Here is a 25,294-nt window from a genome sequence, read left to right on the forward strand (position 1 = left end):
ATAAACAAAATAAATATTGGGTTTCTTGCTCCGTAAGTCCTTTTTTCTATTTTACCTGTACAATAGAGCAACAAGCTATAATCTCAAGGAAGTTTAAATTTTAATGAGGAATTTCTATGTAATTTTTGTTTTCTTTAATATATATCACAGCAGTGAATTTTGAAATTACATAATTACAATTTTCAACTTAGTTTTTAAATTTTATTGTCAATAAAAACCTGTAAAAAATTCGCCGAATAAGTTCTAAGTATGAATACTGTATAGAATTAAGTATTTGTGAAATTGTAACAGCTTAGTAGCATTCCGTTGAACAAAACTACTATTTACTTATAGTGCGATTTTGGTATATACATGAGTTAATCATCGAATGGCTGTGAACGACTACGTAATATCCGTTCCTTCTGTCACGTTTAATCCCATTGGCTAGCCCTGTCCTATGTTTCTACCTATTATTATTTCATTCCATGTGTCGCCAGCTCTTGATTTCCCAGTCTTTCTTTTCCGGTCGGTGTCATCATGGGTGAGTAGGATTGGTTCTATAAATATTATTTCATCCTTTATAATCTAAGCTTGAAAGTAAGAATTGAATCAAAGAAATGTATAAATTATACATTTAACTTGTATAATGCAAGTTAATAGCCTAGAAGTTTCAATATTTATTGAAATACATACCTAGTTATTTTTCAAACAGGCAAGTCTTAACGTTTTCACGCTATGTGTTAATATTGGATTTTTAAATACACATATTATTTATCACCATAAATTGAATATTCAGGTGTCTTTAAATAAAGACTGGTGTTAAATATGTTGAAAGACAAATAAATCATTGGTTGATTTATTATTTGGGTTTGAGGTTATAAATGTGACTTGGAGTCTGGGTTTTTGAAACTACCAGCAATAGCCTAGTCAAGGAGCCACAAAGCAATTTGAGTTTTATAAGCACAGAATCAGGTATTGGTGAAAATGAAAGGGTTATAAATAGAAACTTCGTTTTTTTTATAGGCCACCTACAAGTTTTACATCCTAGTATTAGTAGGTCTTCAATTTTTTATATTTTGGGTATCAATTTACAATAACGTGACCATGGAAAGGTATGTTCATTTTTTTTTCCTGAAAACAATAGTGAAGAAAAAATTCGTCTGCAACAAAAATCAAAGGAGTTATGATTTTTTTGAAATCCTCTGAAAACTCTATTTTTGACAGTACCTCTGGCAACACTATCCATATTTGACAGTTTGGTATTACTCCGTGGCTCTCTCAAATAAAGGGGGGACGCCATTTTGAACTATTTTGTTCCTCCGTGTCTATTCTTAACCTCCTAGTTCAGTAGTGGTAATGTGCACACCTTTGTGTTGGATGTTCATTAAGGTAAGTGATAAGTTACTGAAATGATGCTGACTAGTACGTTAATCCTGTCAACGATGCCTGCCCGCTGCGCACTGCTTGCTCTTTTAGAAAAAAATTAAAAAAAGCTCTTTTAGAGCTTGCAAAAGTCGAATCCAAGATCACGTGATGCCCCCTGCTCCTTAACGCAATAATGCCCGAAAGGCATCAATATAATACAATAATATACTTTCCCCCCAGTTTATATGCACCTGTGATAATACTTGGCTATAAATGCCCAACCCATGAAAAAAAGTCCATTTTCCATGGTCACGCTATTGTAAATAAATACCATATTTTGTTATAGGATATTACTGTGTCTACATATTGATTTGTTTATCTCTGATGTGGCCTATTGCATTGTGCATTGCATTTATGGTGATGGGGTAGGGTACGATAAGCGGATCTGGTTTTTATATCGAAATTGGCAAAAGATATTACTTAATCATAACCATTTATTTAATCAATCAGTCGATACTGATTAATTATTTTGAACTATTAACTTAAATAATCTATATCAACAGCTGTAAACACTAAAATAATACACGTAGGATAATATTTCAATTTTACATAAGTAATTTTGATTATTAAAAATCCGGCAGTCAATTTTAGAGAACTACACGATATTGCTTCTTCGTGGCTTCAACATGTTGGACTCATACCGAAAACCCCATTATGTGAAATTTGTGGGAAAGAAACTACTGTAACTGACAGGAGTAAATATGGTCGTCTTTTTACTAATTTTGGTTATAATAATTTGTTCGATCACTGTAAATATTAAATTTATATTTTAATTTAAAACATATGATTGTTATTGAGGACTATAGGTACTTTTATATCGATTGATAGTCTAGGATTTTAGATGCGAATATTAGGTATCGATGACTATATTCTTCTATATAAAAAACCGGGTCCGCTTATCGTGCCCTACCCTGGTGATGTAGTTTACCGTGAACTAGACAAGATCATTCAGTAAAAAAACTGCATTGAAGGTGTTAACTATATGTATAATAGCAGGATAGAGGTAGATCTTAACCCTTTGAGTGCCAAGGGCCGATTAAATCGGCCTAGCAACGTTTACGCATAGTGCCAAGGACATCGGCCCAATGGTATTGACGAAAATTGCCAAGGGCCGACTAGATTGGCCTTTCCAATATTGGTCATCCTGTTGCTAAATATTGACGTATAATATCGTAAAACGTATCAAATTAAAGCCCAAGAAATGTACGACATAATTCACGTAGTGATAGTATGTATATATAGTATACAATATTTTTATGTAGCTGATATCTAGAGGCCTGTGGCGCGAACCGCCTGTTGTCACGCTGCAGTCGTTTTTTTTTACGTTCGGTTTTCTTTTCTAGCTATCTAGTGTGGCTGTGTTGACATTTTGGTTAATGTTTTAAAAGTTTCCTACTTTTATTACTTCAGTTCAATTTCATTATTGAATAAGGTATAGTTTGCCGAAATGAGTAAAAGGAACAGATCGCCCTTAAGCGAAAATAGGTCAGATTCCGTTATATGCCCCCAACGCTTAAACTTTTTTCAATTAACTTAGAACGTTATAACACGATGTAATTGAGTAACAAAACTAACATTATGCCCCCAACCCTAATTTAACTAAACTAACCTAAACTTAAATAATCATGTGATGCTGCGCGGTCTGCCGTAATCGGGATTCTTGAGAAAGATAAGATAACAGCGACAACAATACCGATCGCAATACCTGGAAATGCATGTTGATTGATGGAATGTTAGTTCTGTTACTCAACTACATCATTTTATAATGTTCTAAGTTCATTGAAAACAGTTTAAGCGTTGGGGTCATATAACGGAATCTGAGCGCGAAAATACATTAAAATACATTAATTCATTCTTATGATAAAAACACTCACATAGTTATTTCATCTGAAGGATTTAGTATAATAGGCCTAATGGAATAAGCCCAAAGTAATTAATTTAAGTCTGTTCATAATAAATAAATAACAGTTGTATAATCTACCTTGATTTAATTTCTTAAAACTAGTAAAATATATTTTACATGAACAAGAGTAAGCGTGCATGTTGGGGCAGGTTTTCAGCATTTTGCAGCAATATATAAAAAAATTCAAAACTTAGTTATATATCAATGTATTTTTATGAAACTTGGTACATGTATTCCAACTAACATGGGGAATACAATTGGCACATAAAACAAAAGTAAATAAATACTCTTTGTATCTTAAACAAAAAAAAATGTGTTTTTTGTTTTGTTTTTGTATTTTTGTTTACACATATATAATTATTTTTTTTAATTTATGGTAAAAATATATATATATACCAATTTGTAGCCTGTATCTTGCCCTAAATAATAAAGCAAAAAGTGTCCCATTGTGTTAATCTTTAACCTTTTCGCCGCGAATTAATAAACCAACACTGTTCCAAGATTTACATTTTTTGACAAAAAAAATTTTTTTTTTCCTACAATTATTAAACATTATTATTTTGGTTCCTTGAGATGTTATACACATGTTTTAGTAAGAAAAACGCAACATTAAAATTTTTTATGGTGAATAATACATGTTTTTTAGTTATTTTATCAAAAAATTTGTAAAAAAAATATTAAATTGTATACGTTGGTTGATGTGCAGTCTGAATGAACTTTATATCATAATTTAATTGTACATACACCCATATATGATATTGTGTAACAAGTAATTTGTACATAATAATATAAATTTACCAGTAAAGCTGAAAATGTGGTGATTCGCACGAGGCGCAGAAGTAGCAGGGAGTCCATGTCTCACAACACTCACTTTTATACATTTAGAATTATTTACACAAAGTTAAAACTATTCATTCTTCAATTTACTTTTTTAATAGTTTCAAGTAATAAGTCACAATAAATACAAGTTAGTAGGCCTAAACATAAAAAATAAAAAATGCAAAAATGTTGTCCAATATGCAAACATTCTCTTATAGCCTTACAAGATTGTCTTGGTTTTTAGCAATTGCAAGTTTTCTTATAAATCTTTATAGAGTGATAAATTTCAAAACAAGGAACTATGCACAGGGGTGGCTCATCCTGGCAAGTTTTACAAAAATACGATGTTTGCTTTCTTTTACACGTGCCTTTCCCTTTTTTGGTGCAGCTTGATGGTAGGATACTACAAACAGCACAGTTGGGTTTGTGGTTTTTATCTCCATATTGGCTGATAAAATGGATTTTCCCTGATAGTCTGTCATCAAGAGGGTTGCTCAATTTTCGACCACGTCGGATTGCAGTTCTAGGTTGCCATGCACTTAGTAACCCGTCAATAACCTGTTCTCGAAACTTTTTGTGGGTTAGAGATCTTACACCATTTTGCATATTATAAGCTATGCAGCCATTTATCAATGCAATTTCAATGACAAAATGCCATAGGGGGTGGTACCATTTCATTGATTTATGGCCATAAGGATACGTAGAACAAAACTTGTCAAATAAGTCTACTCCACCCATATTTTTGTTGTACAGTACTTGAATATTGGGTTTCGTGACTTCTCGTCTGCCTGTCTTTGATCTGACTTCAATTAATTTTACTCCAGTGTCACCTACAGTAGAGAGCATGTTTACTTTTCCTGTATCTTGCCAGGAACATGCTATCATATCCTTAGATTCTCGGATAAATGTTGTTGGGAAGTCACCTTTCTTTTTCTTCAAATTTTTCATTTGTGCAGGCAAATTTTTTCGGTTTGCTCTCACCGTACCACATGCTCCCAACCCACTCAACCTCAGGTCGTTGAATAAATCAACACTAGAGTAGAAATTGTCCATGTATATGATTCTGTTAGTAGATTCAAAACCTAGTAACAAATCTTTTACAACTCTACTACCCAGGCCCTCATCTTTACTGTCGGTTTCTTTCCCAGTATACACCTTGAATCTCAACAGAAATCCATTTGAAGAGTCACAGAGCGACCATACCTTGATTCCCCATTTTGTTGATGGCTTGCTTGGGAGATATTGTTTGAAGGATAGCCTACCTTTAAATTTAACCATACTTTCATCTATAGAAAGTGCCTCTCCAGGCTCATAGTTGTCTAGATATGTTTTAGAAACAAAATCTATCAAGGGCCTTATTTTGAACAGTGGATCATATCCAGGATTACCCTTTGACACCTGATTGCTATTATCATTGAAATGCAAAAAAGACTTGATTAATTGATATTGGTCTCTAGAAAATATTTTGGAAAATGCCGGAGTTTTTGTCAGCCAAAAGCCGTCTTGAAAATATGATTCTTCGTTTGGCTTATGAATGAGTCCCATTGAAATTTGCGTTGCTACAAAAGCTTTCATGTCCCTTTCATCGATTTCTTTTAGTTGGTGTAGTCTAGAACGTTTGGGAATGTCAGTTGTTACATCACAACATTGTAAAGAATAAATATTTGTCTGTTCAGCTACATATTTATAGATTGCTTCAGGAAAGAATTTATGAAATGATTCAGTTGGAGTTAGGTTTTCAAATTTGACCTTAGGTGTATCACAAAGTGTAAATTTAGGTATTTTGTCTAATACTATGTTAGAACCTATTTGAATTTCATCCCACAAGGTAGCATTGTTTTGTTGAGATTTAGGCCTAGATGCTCTAGGGCTATTTTCATCTAATGGACCATCTATATCACTTTCAGAAGAATAGTCTACATTGTTATCACCTATTTCAAAATCTGAGTCTTCATTACCATGATTCAAATATTCATTAATCTCATCATCGGTTATTTGTTCCATTATTAAACAGGATAACCTCAACAGGCTAGAAATTTGTAAAAACTATTGTCCCTGACTAGCCTACATACCTAACAATCACAGCCTTTTTGTTGTAAGATATTCACTACAGTAACACAACACTTTTTAATGTTTAATGTTAAAATACTTACTTGCATTAAAATATTAAGCAATAAAAACTAAACAATATGAATACAATGAGTGAAGTGATTAAAACGTAGCAACTTCATAGTAGACACTACAGTGTAGTGATAGCTTTTATCTCAAAACTGGAGTGATAAAACACGCGCTCTAACACTCCGTAGTTGCAAACTACCCTATTCTATAAAAATTTGGAGATACAACTACGGGTAGATAACAACTCTAGTGTAGATGCAGCTACTTTTCATGTTCAGACTTGTTTCCCCCACTCTCCGCACTCTTCCAGTCCTGCAGCGGTGAAGTGCGGCGCAGGCCATACAGACAACTCACGTGCCGTTCTGAGTCGTGTTCCTGTTACCACTCGTGTTCTCTTGCTTATCCTGTTTATAGGTATCATGACATCATCTGAAGATGAAGGAGACGTTGATAAGAAATTGGTTGCGGATAGGGAGCTATTTGTAAAAAATATTATCAGAAAATACTGTGTTGTGTTGGAAAAGTCAAGGGTTCCCAAAGTCTTATTAGAAAAGAAGAAAGCGTGGGAAACCTTGTGTTCTACGTATTCCCAAACTACAGGAAATGAAGTAAATGCTACTCAAATGAACAAAATGCTCCAAAATATGAAAACAAAAATAAAAAAAAGAAATCTGATGTGAAAGCTACAGGAAATAAAAAAATTTAAACTACGTGAGTGGGAAAAAATGCTTTTGGCATTATTGGGTGAGGCTGAAAACCCAGTTTTTACAAAAGTACCAGGCAGTTTTGCAGGCTGGAGCATGTCAGTCAAACCTCAGTAGAAGCGACAAGAAATGACAGCAGTGACGAGTGGAAAAAACTTAGCTGCAGCCAGCAATCGCAATAACTACCCAACCTCATGAATCTGAACCTGAGAAAAAGTTTGAGAACTCAAGCTGACAACTCGTATACAAGGCCCGCAAACAAAAAACTATTGGCATAATACGAAACAGGTGAAACAAAAGATTTGAATACGCCGCAACTACAGAGACTTGTTCTCTTGCAACAGTTAGAATTACAGAAAATTCAAATTGAAAAAGAAAAAATTGAGTTACAAAAGTTGAAAGGAGGAACAGTTGAGAAAGAAACTCAAACTGATGACTATTCATTTAATCCTGATGTTTAATATGTAACTTAGCGGTTAGTTAAACCCAACTCCAGTTACCCAATAATAAACTATCCTTATCCTACAAAAAAAAAAAAAAAAAAAAAAAAAAAAAAATTATAGCTTACATGGCATGAATGCACCACGTACGTTATGTGCATGCCTGCCAACAGTGTTCATTGAGCTGTGGGTTATGTCAAAGGCCCTGCACATTTGTACTAGGCCTATGGTTTTATTTTGTATTTGTATGGTTGTATTTTAATCTAGGTTTTCAAAAAAAGTCTCTTTACTTTTTAACAATTTTATTTTTTGTACAATTTACTTACATTTAAATAAAACCCAGCATTTCATTCCGCTTCTGTTCGCCACGTTGTTTTGTTGCTTGGTTTTCGAACACTTCTTCGCCTCCTTCATCCTCGTTACACCCATCTTCATTTCGCGTCGTCTTCAAAATTTAAAGGGATCTCTGAGGTGTTTAGCTACATTGTGCAGCACAGTACAGGTGACAATTACTTTTGGTACTCTGTCTAGAGACAATCTAACACAGTTGCCAAGTATCGGGAATTTTCTTCTTTAACTGTCCGAAAACACCCTTTCTATCACCACCCTTTCCTTTGCATGAACACGATTAAATCGACGCTGAATATCGGTTTGAGGAGGTTTGAACGGGGTGATTAACCAAGGAGAAATACCATAGCCAGAGTCACCAAGTAAACACGCAGCACCGTCATAACGAGAAATAATATCCCGAACAGGACTCCTTCTCCATATTTCTAGAATCGTGCACTGATCCTGGCCACTCTGCAGCAACGCTAGTGAACCTTTCTTGACTGTCACATGTTGCTTGCACGTTGATGCTGGGGTAACCCTTCCGGTTTATATACTCATCACCGAACATTGATGGTTTTTTTATTTCGATATGCGTGCAATCTAATGCACCTACAACAGTTGGTAAATCAAAATTTCTTTGCCACATCAACTTTGCATTATTTATTTCTTGTACTGTAGAAGGAAAAAATGTATCCAGTTGTCTGCGTTTTCCAAAATACAGTTCATCACATAATTAATGTTCTTACAAAACTGTTCGAACGGTCCACTCCAATATCTTCTGCTACACCACTTTGAAACCCCGGATCAGCTGTATAACGAAGAAAAATCTCCAATCGTTGTCTTGGAGTGAGTGCTTTTCCCCCGAGTTTCGTCACTAGGCGGTAGAAATTGTTCTGCTAAAAAGTCTATATTCTCACTTTCAAAACCGCATCAGCTCCTTGCACTTAGTCAATACTCTTCTTTCACCGTACACTCTTCTTTCCCGTACTTGCATAAACATCGCCATTAAAAGTCACGCAAGACATAAAAGTGAAGTGTGCCTATCTACAGACTCCAAAATAATGGAGATATATCTATAGGTAGGTAGATGTAACTATACTTTAATCACACCAAAAGTGAAGTTACAACTTCTATTTCTAGAAAAGTTAAGATACAACTACAGGGGGGTAGTTCTAGCTTCTTTTTTAATCACATTAAGTGAAGCTCTAACTATAAAATACTGAAGTGGTAGCAATAAAACTACTTTTTAATCACTCCACTTATTAAATCAAAACAAATAACCAAACATAACCAATGTTTAATGTTAGTAAACACGGCAAAAGCAGCAGACGCGATCCCGAACAACTGCCAACATCGTCGTGTGACTAGTCTAGTTCAAATATTTGCCGCGCGGCTGTAGCACTTTACAGAAGGCAGTGAATATGGCGTTTACTCACTTGGGACTATAGTCGACTTACACAGCCAACGGAGAAGTTTTTCTGCTGTCGTGGACTAAAGTCGATTTACGCGGCGAACGGAAAAAAACGGTGAGTCGACTATTGTCGATTTACGCGGCGAAAAGGTTAAGGAAGATGTTAATTTTTTAGTAAAATACTGCAGTAACATAAAAATAGTGCTTGGCACTGAGGGGAATGGCCTGTCACAAATGATTGGCACTGGCTGCATGACCTCCACCACTTCGCGTGGCACTCAAAGGGTTAATAAGTGCCTTACACTTGTTATTCAGTTGTGCTAGAGTACGATAGGAGGATCCAATTTTTGTATCGATTAGTATAATCTTAGATATTTGGTATATAAGTATCAACATATCTGTAGTCATAACGACAATCATAATTGAAATTTAAGTAATTAATATAATAATATACATATTGACAATGTCATAAATAATAAAGGAGCTATAACGATCAAAGAAACAATTAGCACTAGAAATAGGGAAACCTTATAAATAATAATGAAATGATACAACATAAACATTTATGACTGAAAATCATTGCTACCCAAGAGAAAACATATATAGTTACACATATTTTGTATGTTTTCTCTTGGGTAGCAATGATTAACGGCTTTCAAGAAGTTGTTGAAAGAATTCTCTCTTGAAAATCGTACTTCTCTTCTGTACAAATACTATACAACTTCGTGTCACAGTCCTCCACAAGCTTTTGACTGTGTTATTGTTCATAAAAGACAATAAGCTTATATGAAAAGGTGTTTAAATTGATACAAGTTCTTGTTCAAAAATCAGTATCAGTTCATTATATCTATAGTTATAATGAAGTAATATAGTTTGTCAATATCGATATAAAAACCGGAACAGCTTATCTTAATCTACCCTTGGTTGTTTGTATTGAATGTTGCGATTATTTTTATCAAATGACTAATTCAGTATGACAATTTACGTGACAACATATCTTAAACTTATTAATAAGTATAATAATCTTTAGTTTACAATAAACAGCAAGGAGTAACTTTTTTTGGATCATATAAGAATGTGATGGATATGAAATTAAATGTTCTTGGCGAGCGGTCAGAGAAGTTAAGTATTGGAATACTTCCAGATGTTAGCACACCTTCTTTGTGGTTTTTTTTTTTTTCAATTTCTTTAAGTAGGTCAGAGGCTACTATCTGTGCTTCCTCTTGTGTGCTAATCTACAGAAAAAGTCTGTTTTGAATTAGTTTGAAGTTGTATTTGAATTTATGTTTTTAAAGTTATAGTACATAATAATATAAAATCTGGTTTTATTAAAATTAATTTTTATTTAAGTTTGATAGTGTTACTGACAAAGTGATAAAAGTTCTAATCATATGGCTTATCCATTTCATAATTTAATATAAAACTATAAATTATTCACAACTGCAAACAGATACAATCAATATTTTAAAGAACTCCCATTAGCAGCAATATTGCACAGGAACAAAGCTTACACACCAGTGTCAAGAGTTGTACTAGCGCTCTTCTCATACGGGAAAACTCATCAAGTCCAAATTGACTGTCAGTAGTTACAGAAACCAGTTTTGGATCAATAACAAGCCTAGAAGTGTAAATGAAGTGCAACTGTTGTCTGATGTTCAATCAACACTAGTGCATTTGATCACCGGTTTTACAAACTACAGTTAACAATAAAAACAAAAACACATTGCGAGATTTCCTGCAGTATGCTAGAGAAGGTTTAATTACAAGAAAATCCAGGTTGTTGCTTACATAACGCAAATTGGCTCTTGGCTTCTGCATTAAGGTTTCATACACCAAACTAATGACAAACTGCCCAATATATGCTACTTATTGAGTGCATGGTCTAAAACATGCCTGTTCTTTTGGTTATATTTTATTGCATATATTGTACTACATCTGGCTATAGTCTATTACTGCTATGCCGTTTGAGTCTAAACTATGTTACATTTAACAACTAACTTATTAGTGGCATTCACTTCACTTCAATCCTCCCTCGGTCTGACAAATCAGGCCTTCAATTTCATTGCGCATTTCGGTGTTTCAAGCACTCAAATGACTCTCGCATTTTAGACTCCTTGGTCCGTGTTTCAAGGCAGGTCTTAAATGGACGTTGCTGACTGGTGTGTTAACCAAGGACACATCCACCAACAGTTTGGTGCACCGAAGAGCCGGGCACTAGTATCGTTATCTTGGTGTACTCAATCTTGCGGCTGGCCAAATATCATGATTGTGATAACTTTATTTATGAGATATTAAATTTTACTTCTTATCCTAAAATAAGAAATTTCTGTGTCTAGGTATATCCCGAGATCACTGGCATAAGAGGCGAGCTACTGGTGGGAAGAGGAAGCCCATCAGGAAGAAGAGGAAATTTGAACTAGGTCGACCTGCTGCTAATACTAAGGTTGGTTTTTAAGAAGTGTTCAATAAAATTGCACTTACAAGCCAAGAAACAAACCTGTATTAGCAATGGTTAAAAGTTTTAGCATTGAAAAATTTGTCACAGTGAAACTTAATTGTTTGGTGTAAAAATTGATTATATAAGTTATACCTTGATGTGCCTGCAACTATGGGCTTTGGCAGTGCCAGCTTGCATGTACTTGTACAAGTACATACCATAAGTAAGACTAGATTGCTGATTCATGTGATGGAAGTTATATGACTCAACATATTACTGACATGTTAAATATTAATGCTAATAAATTCCAAACATTATTCAGGAGATAAACATCTGCAAATTCCTTAAAATTTGTCAGGAAGTCTCCAAAGATATAAGGAGGAACTGATTTGGTGATGATTTTATTTAAATCAAGTGTAAACAAAAAAGGCGAGGCAAAGAATCGACTGAGATTTGTTACGCCCCGGCAGTAAGTAAGTAAGTAAACAAAAAAGGCTATTAGAATTTGAGGTTTGAAAATTCTAGATTTGACTCACTTTGATCAAGGTTAACAATAAATTGTTTTAATAGCATTTAATTAAATGTTGATAGTTTAGGTGCTTAATTTATTACTGTTAGTTTAGCATGGTGAAATAATACAATACAAGTAAGATTTCACCATTACTGTATTTTCAAACATTTTATTGTTATTATGATCAGTTAGGTTTACTTGTTTTAAAGTATTTATTTATTTATGTGTTGTCGTAGCTTGGAGCACGCAGAATCCACACTGTGAGAACACGAGGTGGAAATAAGAAATACAGAGCTCTGCGTTTGGATCAGGGCAACTTCTCCTGGGGATCAGAATGTTCGTAAACTTGTGTTTTAAGTCATATTTTATTAACAGTTCTTATAGTTAGATCGTAATTTTACAAGTCTCATTTACAATTATTAAAATGCAAAAAAATGTTGCATTTCTACAAATATTGTTTACACTGTCTTATGTTATTTGTAATGTCATAAAGTCTTTAATTAGTATTTTTAAATATTATATAGTCTATTTTTGACGTATCAAACCTTATAGTCAAACAATATTGTTTTAAGAAATCAAATGAAAAAACTACAACCACAAAATAATATAAAATGAATTTGAGTCATATTGGATTGGTGAGTTATGGTAAAAAAAAACACACACACACACACACATATATATATATATATATATATATATATATATATATATATATACATACATACAGGGTGTAATTAAGTCCTGTATATATAAATGATTCAAAATCTTATTGTGGGGTAAGTTTAATGAAACTAAATGTTTAATTGTGTCCATTATCTAATCAGTGAAAATAAAATAGGTAGATTTTCATTATCAAGGAAATATTTGATTTGAAACCTATTTTTATGTTTTGTTGGCATTTAATAGTAATATTAACATTCTTTTAACTTGCCAAGATTTTTATGTTTTATATTTTTAGGCTGCACTCGCAAGACCCGTATCATTGATGTCGTGTACAATGCATCAAACAATGAGTTGGTGCGAACGAAGACCCTAGTGAAGAATGCCATTGTCGTTATTGATGCCACTCCTTTCAGACAGTGGTACGAGTCGCACTACGCTCTGCCCATTGGTAGGAAGAAGGGAGCGAAACTGGTATGTAATAAGTTTTTAAGCACACTAAAATCAAATAAATGATTTTTAAATCATGTTAAGTATATTAGATAAATAATTTTTTTTGTAAAATATAAGTTTATTATAGTTGGTTTTTTAGAATTTATGTCCTGAAACATGACTGTTACTAGTAAACTAATTCTACCGTTTCTAAAATGTTAAAGAATCAATCAAAATAATTGCTTTATTCATTACGACTGTGTTCTGGTTCAGATTCACATCCAATATTGTGGGGGAAACCAGCCATAGTAAATCACAATTAGATCTTGTCTATATACAAACAGCACAATGATGACCAACATGCTTTGAGCTACATTTTGTCTCGAGTCGTTTTGACTTGAGCTTGTAGCAAGTGATGCTGCTGTCATAGTTACACTGAGTGCCAAACTAAATATGTGGTCCCTTATAAGTTTAAATACATTTTTTATTTTAAATTTCAGTAAATATCATGTACAAACTTGTACAAGTACGTAATGAGTACAATGGTTATTAAAATTTCATGATGAGTGCTGTGTGTTTTACAAATATGTGATAAGTACAATGATGACTAACTTGCTTGAGCTACACTTTGTCTTGAGTCGTTTTGACTTGAGCTTGTAGCTAGTGATGCTGCTGTCATAGTTACACTGAGTGCTTAGTTACATAATTAATACGTTGTTTTGTATGTTTATTTTATATTTATAATTTTAGTATTTGGATTTTTATTAAGGGCTACAAAGGTTTTAATAACTTTCTTTCATGAAAAGTTGTTAACAACACTAATAAGGTAAACTAATATGGATTCAACCCTTATTTTAATTTGTCATCATGCCTATGATTTTTTTATAAAAACATAGTATGGGTCAAATACATGTTAAAATAAATTTATAGTTTCATATGTGTCAATTATTAGCCTAAGTACAATCCATCTGGGGTTCACTCCTTGGCCTCTTGGACATTTACCATGCAAATAACCAAAAGGTCATCTCTGTTCAAGAAGTTCTAAAGTTGTGTGCATTATAAACATAATAGAGAGTCTCAACTTAAAGTATCTTATAGAATAGAATATATTTTATTGCGTTGACAATATATATTACATTGTATTGCAATAGTCAATAATACCAATTTTTTACGGTATTTATCTTAAAAACTAAATCCATTCACTCGACTTTCCATACAGTTGCAAGCAGGCACACATTCATACACATACAAAATTCATAATTCGTGGGATCAACCCCCAGGATTGCAACACTGCCGCGAATATCAATCCCAAGTGTGCTCCATAAACTCGCCAACTGAGTAAAAAGCACAAGACACCGGGTAGTGTTTTAATTGGGTTTTAAATTTTTTTGGATTTGTTTCTAAATTTAGTGTTTCAGGGAGATTGTTAATGAATTTGATCCCAGCTTGAGAAGGGAGGCGTTCAAATGCTGCTGTTCTATGCTGTCGGGCTCGAAAGCGCCCCCGAGCTCTTGTCTCGTATTTGTGTATATCACTGCCCTGCGTCAATATACACTGAAATCGGCAGTAAAATGAAGTCTCTAAAATATACAAGCTGGGTAGAGTTAGCAAGTTGAGCTCCCTGAAGGCACTTCGACATGACTCTCTGTTGTTCAATTTTGCGATGATTCGAACAGCTTTTTTCTGCAGTCTGAATACTCTTTCCAAGTTTGATATGGCACAACTGCCCCACAGAGAAATTCCGTACGACAGGTATGGAAATATTAATCCATAGTAAGCCATCATTAAGACATCAGACGTACAAAACTTTGATAAATTGCGAAGGACAAAAATTCCAGTTGCCAATTTAGCACATACACTTTTAATGTGAACTTTCCAGGTTAACCCTTTATCTAGGTGTATTCCTAGAAATTTAGCAGAATCAGTTTCTTCCAGAACAATTATACATTTTAGTTCAGTTATATCTAGAAATCAAACTTATTAGAAGCTTAAAAAGTATATACAACTATCCATTTTATTGTTGTTTACATTATTTGTCCCAAAAATTTCTAGTTTTACATTTAACAGTAGTGCAAAGTGCTTGCGCAAAAAAATAGCACAATGATGTTATCAGAACTCTCTCTTACTGACAAGTTCTTGATGTAATGACCTTTCTGAGTGCTGTATAATACAATGTGTTTCACCAACAATATATAAAATTGGATGAAAGTGTTGCATAACTAAGTAAAGTCCAATTTAGAATGTTCCAAAAACTAAAGAAGCCTAACTTTATATTTCACGATGATTGAGGGTTTAAACAAGGCAAAGTAGTTGTAGACAGTTCTAAACATTGAAGGTATGTGTGCAGATATAATGAAGTGTGAATCGATATACAATGACATTATTAGTTTTCAATGAGTTTTTTATGTAAATCCTAAATAATATATAATCTGACTCTCAGCCATTGCCAAAAAATTAAATATTTTAAATTTGTATGTATTGGCAGTACTGCACTGTTTCAAGATTGTAAAACAGAGCTATGATGATATTAATCAAGAATACATAATGGTTGTTGATGACACTTTTCCCACAGCGATCTGAGCTCTACTGTCCAAATTTAAATAAAAAATTCACTTTATTATAGAAAAGATAATGCATGGCAGTTTCATTTTAAGAAGGGCCATTTGAAGGGGACAAAAGTACTTACGAAAGAGGGCACTGATGAGTAATTTTGTTATGAGGTCTTTTACACATTATAAATGTGTTTTTTTATAACTTTCAGAACTTGTACAGTTTTTTACTATATATTTATTTTAAAGAACAACTTGAACAATGGTTTAACTTAGTTACCATCTAAATTTAATCACATATTGTATCTAGGTACAAGCTTTTAAATACTTAGGTATTGAAGTACTTTTAAAAATAAAGTTAAGTATTGAAAAGCATGTAATCAATCATTAGCAATGGTTTTCAACTTTTCATCATCCTTGAAGCGCAGTGACCCAAGCCATTTTTTCATTTTGGGAAACCCTTGGGAATCAGTGGAAGTCAGGACTACTCATTGAGCACAAAAATTTATTATATCCAACTTTCTCAGTTACAATTCCATGCTGTGAAAGCTTTGTGATAATGAAACTCTGATTTTCCCTAACCATATGATGGAAAGGCTTTGGTTGTTTAGGTCATTAGTAACGACAGATGGTTGGCCACTTTGCTTTCGACATAAATGTTAGTTCGTCTTTCACAAAACAACCAAACATTTTTTAACTGCAGTAGCTCATAATATCTTCTCTATATACAGAAAACAACTTACAATGAATTTCCACCAGTTGCAGTTTCTATGCTAAAAGCTGTGAGGCAAGGCAACAAGACATTTATTGTTTACATCGCTAAATTTATGGAAATCAAACTGATGCGGTTAACTGCTGATTTATACAATGTATCATAGTGTTGCCTCGTTACTTTTAGGAATTATGTATGATGGACATAACAGTTTTGAATAATTTAATACTAAATTCAAATTAACCTGCTATTAATAGAATCAGCCAAGTTCCACCAAATAAATGCCTGCTGTACTAGATTAATGCATTAGTCATATAAGAGAAACATTTTTTTAACAAGTTATTTAGAATTCTGCTCCCTATGACCAAAATTTTATAAGAGAACCTCAGAGCTCTCTTGCTTTGCATAAAATACATTTTTAAGTAGATGAGTGATATCGGTGTACATCCTCAATCAGGGTGGCCACCCGACTGGGAAACCGGGAATTTAACAGACCGGAAATAAGCCGGGAATTTTTCTGAGAACCAGAAAAATTTCAAAAATAATTTTTCCGTCTCCAAGAACTCATTAATCACGAAACATTGTATTTTACGTGACGTGGCTCGTGAAATTGTGAATGAAGATCAACATATGTTTTTGAGCTACATCTGATGCCAGTTGATTCAAGGTTACCTCCACTAGTGTAGTGAGTTTATCTTGGTTAGTTTTACTCCTGTGCCGGATAGTTGGTTAGAAGAACTGAAAAACGGCTATTAAAATTTCAATTATAAACATCGCCGAGACATCACTGTCGTGTGTGAGCAGGCTTTGTCTTGATTCCCGGAACAACCAGCGGTAGAGCTCTGTTGGTATTTATTATCTTTGTATTTCTGAATTGGATACATGTATTTTCTAAACATCACAGAAAGGAAAGTTATTAAGTATACACAATGTTATGTCAACACATCGAAAGAGACAGAGATATGAACTAAGGAGCTTAACATAGATTATAGCGATAAATTGTCACCGAATTTCTTGCATATCGCTAGCGACGAAATGCTAGAGCACCGCAGATACCAGTGACGATAAAACGTCATCCTTGAACTTGGAGTAAGCGTTAACTACAGTACTGCAGTTGTCTATTTGGTTTGAATCGGAAATTCGGATTATCAGAAATTTTCGACCGGGAAAAACCCGGGAATTTGAAAAGAGGTTTTGAGTGGCCACCCTGTCAATAATTTGGCTAGATATTAAAGGTGGTAGAGCAATGATGATACTACATAAGAAAGTCTGATTGCCATTGATGACTCAACTTCCCACAGCGATCTGAGCTCTTACCCCCCCTGGGATCTAAATTTGATCAATTTATCTTTTTCTAAAACTTAATGATTTTGCTTACAAACAATGAAGTTTTGTAAGCCACATAGTTCAAAAATATGTTTAATAACAGTCCTGATTAAAAATGTATAATGTAAATCAATTAAGAGAAAGAGTATGCCATTGAATTAACCCATTTCGGACTGATTCTTTGGCAGCATGTGCCACAGGCTGGCGAGAATTAATTTACATGTTAGCAGCAGCTGTTGTGCCACTCCCTATATCAAACCGCCTGGTTTTTGTAGTATTATTAACAGCACATAACAATACACGCACCCGATACCATAAATGTAAAACTAGTTTCTGTTGTATAAACAGGTGAGGAATACAATAATAGATCACTATAAAGTGGAGGGAAAATACAGCTAATTCTTCAGCTTCCTTCTGCATACAACTGCAATCTATAGAATATTTACAAATGTATTTGAGAAAACTAAATAAATACTGTTACAAACATTCAAGAGTAGAGCTTTTTGCTATCATTATTCATTCGTCAGATGAGCAGTAATTAGAAGCTTTCAACGATGATGCAATTAATTAATATACGAGGGTCGTCCATAAAGTAACCGCCGTTTGGGCGTGGCACGATAAGTAGTGGGGGTAGCGCCGCCATTCTCACATCGGTGTGCGCAGCCGTTCAGTGCGCTTCTAGCTGTGCAAGGGAGAGCATCATGCGATCGCGCGTTCTTTTGGTACAACGTAAAAACATGAGCGCCGTGATAGAAAATCCTGCCACGGGTGAAGTGCGTGGTGTAATAAGATTTCTGTGGTCGAAAAGTTACACAACAGCTGAAATTCATCGTGAATTGAGTGCGGTGTACGGCCCAAACATTATGAGCGAAGGTGTAGTCCGTCAATGCAATGGGGTCATACCGCTTCGCCAAGCAAGCCGAAGAAAGCTCGCCAATCTTTTTCAGCGAGAAAATTGATGGCTACAGTTTTTTGGGATGCTAAGGGCATCTTGCTCGTTGAATTTATGGAGCGTGGTACGACCATTACAGCTGCAGCATACTGTGAAACCTTAAAACGGCTACGACGAGCGATTCAAAACAAGCGTCGTGGTCTTCTGACATCTGGTGTTGTGTTTGTCCATGACAACGCCCGCCCTCATACAGCTCAAAGAACGACAGAACTTTTGAAAAAGTTCAAATGGGACGTTTTTGACCCCCCCCCCCACTACAGCCCGGATTTGGCTCCCAGTGATTTCCATCTTTTCCCGTACATGAAGCGGTGGCTTGCATCTCAGAGGTTTGCGAGTGATGAAGAGCTTCAAAACGCTGTAACATGTTGGCTACGTTCTCAGGCGGCAGATTTTTTTAAAGACGGAATTTAAAAAACTGTTAAAAGATATGATAAGTACTTGAATTTGTATGGTGAATATGTAGAAAAGTAGAGAAAAGCTGCAGTTTTAACATTTATATAATACAATTTTTTTATCTCAACTAGTTTATTTTTTATTTCAAAACGGAGGTTACTTTGTGGACGACCCTCGTAGATTATTAAAAGTAATTAAAATTTTTAAACATTGATTTAGCACAAACTAAAAGTGTAGACTGAACAGGTGCAACATAATGATTATACTTGCTGAGTGAAACCAGGAATTTATTTTGGGGGTGTCATTTTTGCAATTGTTGACCTAAAACATTGTTATTAAATATGATTGTTAATACAGGATACAAATGAGGGTTGAAGTGGTAAAATCTGTTAAAATGATTTAGTGCTATATTTTATAATAATTTATCATTCATAATGGTTTATTTTCTGCACAGATTGTATGACATTTGCAATAAATGAAATTGTCATCATTATAATAAATAAATGTTTATTTACAGTATAGTTTTATATTAAAATTTAAAATATTTTTAAATTAAACAATTTTACTTTATATGATTTTTTTTTTTTTTTTCAAATTGAAAATTGGTATGAAATGTTTATAAATATCAGTTGATTATTTATTGGCTAGTGATGAATTATTGAATCAGGATTTCCTCTTGATGAATTAAGTCATTTCACTTCTAACGTCCTGATGCCAGTAAATGAAACTTCATCAGCTGCTAATCTCCATACGTATTCATACAAAACTACAAACACTACGATAACACTTTTACCTCTACCCAATACAAATTTAAATTATATTTTAATAAATGAGATTTACTTATTGGCAAATGATGAAACATTACATCAGAAATTGTTTTTGATGAATTCAAATCACCTCTAACGTCCTGATGCCAATAAATAAAATTATTCATTAGCCATAACCTTTCAACTATAACCCCACACATAGCTTAAGAGCGTGATGTATCCACCAGCGATAACTCCTATTGCTCTGAGGGATTTGTTTAGTCCATAAACTGTTTTATTTATTGTTAGGAGAGTTATAATTGTTTGCCAGAACGCATATGGATATAGTTCCCACTGTGTACAGTAGCTTGTACGGTTCGTAATAAACTAAATTATCTTTTACGTAGTTGGTGGATGGTGTATTTATAGTCTGAGTGATTAGGGGATAAAAACGTACATACTTAGTGTTTGTATATAATGACATGAAAGATGAATAAAGTATACTTATATAATGGGATGAATTTTATGAAAAGAGGAAATAGCTATTGTAATGATGATAGTGATGAAAATGATTGGATTGATATAGACTCAGCTACTAGCATTGCCAGGACACTGCCTGGATGTGCTGTGAGTTTTGACATGCAATGTGTTATCTCAATGCTTCTGCACCTTTCACACAACTAAAAACTACACGAGTACAGTCCCAATTGATCTTCAAGGGCCTTTCTCCAGTTTATATAAAAAGCACTTACAAATTTGTATTATTTCCCAAATTAAAATGTTAACTATATATGTAAGGAAATATAAATGAGATTTACTTATTGGCAAATGATGAAAAATTACATCAGAAATTGTTTTTGATGAATTCAAATCATTTCACCTCTAACGTCCTGATGCCAGTAAAACTTCATCGCCTGATGAACGTAATAAAGTATTATAAACTCAACATTTCCTTCAATAGATTGCTTACATTGATTGTATGTTTTAGTTCTGCATTATAGTTATATATTATTAAAATCACAATAATATACATATTCCCAAATAAATGTTTTAGTTAAAAACCTGTTAGAATAAATAAATTGTTCTTTATTAATTAAATTAGTACATATAATTAAACGATAAATAATTTGAATCAATTTAACCTCTAATGTATTTATGCCATCAAGTTAAATTAAATTTATTGCGCTTGAAAGGCCAGCAGCATTGCTCACACTAAGGTTGCAGACAACTCACGTTAGTTTTTCCGTAGTTTGTCCTCGCAACTCATATGGCCAGTATAGATGGCCGTTACTTTCATGGACATTTAGGCGGCCATATTTAAAGGTTGCCTCCCCAGATCGAAATTATTTTTGTATATTCTCTGCTTTATTTGCATAGTAATTTTAAATTTTTAAAGAAAAAATTATTAATAATTAAATATTTATTTTTAATGAATCTTTCTAATAAAAATATGCACATACATTTAGGTAATTAACTGTATATTGTTAACAAAGATATGTAATAACATTTTATAAAGTAGGCTTTTACAGTTAAGTTATACTCGGACATGAGATATTTTAAAATTTTCTATGTGTTTTTTAATGAAATAAAACTTTTAAAAATAAACACCTATGTGTAGTCAAGCACACGTCTTCCTAACATTTTCTAGGTTTCTGTCACTTCAGTGTATAGGCCCACTACGTGTGAAAATAGAAAATAACTGCCATGTTTAGTGGCCAGTGGTTCTAGTCTAACATGGACGTAATACAAGCTCCAAGGACAAATTATAAATACTGCCTTCGAGTGCATAGAGTAAAAAATATAAGTTTAGCTTATTAGGTAAATATGGTCAACTCGCATAGATTACACCAGATAGCCAACCATTGTTATTAAAGCTTAGTTCCTTAAAAATATATTTTTAATTTATTTTTCTTAAAGAATTCTTAGAAGTTTGTTTTTTCGTATTTATGTTTTTTAGTGATTGGAATTGTACTGGCAGATGATGATGTATTGTATCTGAATTCAAATGTTGAATAAACACTTATTTCACCTCTAACGTACTGATGCCAGCCAACTGATGATTAAATCTAATTTTATCCTAAACATTACCTCTCGAACAGTTAATTAATTTGTTAGCTTAGAACTTAACACATTCGCTACTGAACAAATTTTGACCATCATGGTAAATGCGGGGAGATATACTTTTTTTTAACTTACCCAAAATGAAGTCAGATCAGCCAACAGCACAAAAAGGTTGTACAAGGTTATCCAGGTAACCCCACCAGATTTGGTGACGTTATAACTGTGATAACAATAATTGTTGTCAGCCGCACCTGGCGCCGGTCCCCATTTAGTCAGTACCGCAGGACACGGCCTATTACTCTCGCGGAAGACATTGTCAATTGCACAAATAGTGGGAAAATCATCGTTTTGTGTAAAAAATTGAAAACGGACCATAAAAGTGGACTGAACTCAAATTAGCAGAAAATCTAGTTATTTTCTGTTATTTCTTGTTAAATTTAATGAATTATTTGTGATATAATTGTATCTGTTATGTGGCAAAGTTAAGTGAATATTAACCTGTTGATTTTCTTTCCCCCAAAATATTTTCTCTATAAACTGTTCTAAGTATTACAAGGTGTTGTAATAATTAACACTTTGTATCTAATCATCGTTTTTTTAATGTTATATGATTATGCGTTTTTGTTAATTTAAAATGCTTTAAAGTTATATTAGTTATTAAAATTAATATAAAAAGGAAATGACGGTCACATAAGAAAACTTTTAGATGTTTGTGCTGGTGATATGTCTGAGTGTCCATGAAAACAGTTTTGTAGAGTTTGTTTGAAAATTGCTTTAGTAAGGTTATGTGTAATATGGTACAACTGAAATATTAAAAACCCGATAGGGCCTTCTTAAAATTGTATTGTCATCCATTCATCTCTGTGAAGTCCAAGAGCAGTCCATCTGTTTGTCTGGCTGAAATAATTCTTTCGTTACGTTCCATTGGGTAATTCGATACTTCGTTGTTTCGGCTTGTTTAATTGAATTACTATTGAGAAGTCTGATTATTCACAATCTCGTTTCATTGGTACTTAATTATCTGTATCTCTATAATTGAGAAATTATTAATTGAGTGTCTTGTTGAACTAATTTATGATTTATTATTAGTAACGGTTTAAGATAATTCTTTTAAATGAGATTGCCTAATATAGTGAAAATTTATGAGATCATTATTATTCAGATCTACGATCTAGTTGGATGCAGTGTGAAACTTTTACAGCAGCACCACAAAGAAGGCACTAGATTTTCAGCCAGACTGAAAATTCTTGTGATTCTTAGATTCCATATATCCAGAACACTTTAGTACACTTAAATTCTTGACTGTAAACTAAACATATGCTGCCTCTCAAGATGTGGTGATCGGTTCAAGAACTGCAAAGAAGGATATCTCGATTATAAATTGTATTTTTGTGTACATCACAGAACTTTGCTGTTGTGAAATGTACATGTTCTGTTGTTATTAAAGATGTTGGCTATATTTTGTGTTATGGGTTTACTAGTCTGTATGTACTTAATTATATTTTGTCTTAACAGACAGAGCAAGAGGAAGCCATGTTGAATAAGAAGAGATCAAAGAAGGTGGAGAGGAAGTACAAGACGAGACAGCGGTTGGGCAAGGTGGAGCCACCTCTTGAGGAACAGTTCCAGACAGCTAGAGTTCTAGGTATTGCTACAAGCACAAACTTTGTTGTTTAGCCAGCACTTTAATCCTGTTCTGTGTTTTATTTAAACGGCATTAGTTATTTTTTAACCTTTTTTCAACCTATTTTAGATTAAAGTTAATAAATGCTCTTTGTAAATTACAAAACAAAATTGTATTTATTTTATCGTTTGATGATATGTGATGTTTATAATTAGTATTGAAGAAGTACAAACATTACAGCCTATTACAACTACAATTTAGCAATATATAATGAGTAACTACAATATTTTTGGTACCAATCAAAATAGAAGATTGCTCGATATATATTATTATTATTACTCAGATGACTCTAATAGCTTCTCAAATAGTTGAGTGATTGCTAATCATACTGATGATATCTTAAGGTTTTAAAATAAAGCATTGATACTGGGTTAATGCTTTATATATTTCCTCCTAATTCAATAGAGCGCCAATAATCAGGATCAATTGGAATATGATCCATCTGGATTTTTGAAAGAACCAAAAATGAGGTAATGACAAGAGCTAATGAAGAGTTATGTGCAATCGAGTATAAATCACTTTGTTTATGGATGTAGAGCTCATAAATAAAACAATTATTAAACATATTAAGTTGTAATAAACTATTATTAATAACAATTTTAAATGTTTAACTTACAGAAAAAATACAGTATTCATATTTTTTGTAAAGTTCCTTTAGGCTATATAAATCTAAAATAATGTATCTAATGTAAAACTGTAATTAATAAATAATTTAAATTACAAAATATTTGTGATTATTATATATGTGATTTTTTTATGTTTCATGGATTTTGGAACCACTGTATTGGGGGTTTTCAGCTTCTTTATTTGATTAAGGAGAAAATCTGAGTTTATATGCTATCAGTTTGTTTTTCAAACAACACCATCAAAGTCTGTGCTGCTATAAAAGCTTCGGAATATTCCCAGCTTTTTCATTTTCATTATTAACCCCATCCAATTCTTCTGTTTCTGTGTCCCCTTAAAAAACGCAGATACAAAACATGCCTCTCACACACACCCTGGGGGAGGGATTTTGTTGCTTTATGCAAGTAATGTACATGTATAAAAGCATTATTTCTTACCATAATTGAATCTGAATTATTGACGGTCCAGATTTTTTATAGCTACCTGCTCTACTGTATATAAATACGAGGCATGTACCTAATTTAAAAAGCTAAACATTGTGTTTTTTTTTTCAGCGTGCATTTCCAGCAGACCAGGACAGTGTGGACGAGCAGATGGATATATCCTTGAAGGCAAAGAACTGGAGTTCTATATGAGGAAGATAAAGGCCAAGAAAGGCAAATAGGCTTAATGTTTCCATTGTCGTAACTGTTTTTATTAAATTGAAGTTATGACATTGTTTTATTATTTTTTATTTTGTCACCTTCATCTAACCATGTTTGGTGTTTATTAAATAGAAAATGTTTTCTTGTAAACAGTTTAAATATGTGTATTGTCTCATTTGACAGTGTATGTGTATAAAGTGATACATTTTATGAAAACAATCTAAACTTTGGCAAAATTGTGAAATAAATTAAAACAACAGTATACTGTATAATAGTTCCATTAGTTTTCCTGATGTATACACAGAGAAGCTTCACTTCTATATAAGCAACACTGACAGTGCATGTCACTACCAAGGAATTTGGCAGATGTCAAATTTGTTAAATGTTAATCTTATGGGTAACAGATATGATGGTAACAAGAAAATAACAGATTA

The 25,294-nt window shown here is 33.3% G+C and overlaps 1 protein-coding gene across 1 annotated transcript; it reads left to right on the plus strand.

The window, feature by feature from the left end:
- The first annotated feature begins 408 nt into the window (after positions 1 to 408).
- LOC124359587 (40S ribosomal protein S8) lies at positions 409 to 24,934 on the plus strand. The gene is made up of 6 exons (XM_046812469.1): positions 409 to 520; positions 11,466 to 11,572; positions 12,314 to 12,413; positions 13,036 to 13,211; positions 23,424 to 23,553; positions 24,771 to 24,934. Exons 1-6 carry the CDS (start codon positions 517 to 519, stop codon positions 24,878 to 24,880), a joined length of 627 nt encoding a protein of 208 aa, XP_046668425.1. The 5' UTR covers positions 409 to 516; the 3' UTR covers positions 24,881 to 24,934.
- Positions 24,935 to 25,294: the final 360 nt, after the last annotated feature.

Source organism: Homalodisca vitripennis, chromosome 4, assembly GCF_021130785.1.
Source record: "Homalodisca vitripennis isolate AUS2020 chromosome 4, UT_GWSS_2.1, whole genome shotgun sequence".
Lineage (NCBI taxonomy): Eukaryota > Metazoa > Arthropoda > Insecta > Hemiptera > Cicadellidae > Homalodisca > Homalodisca vitripennis.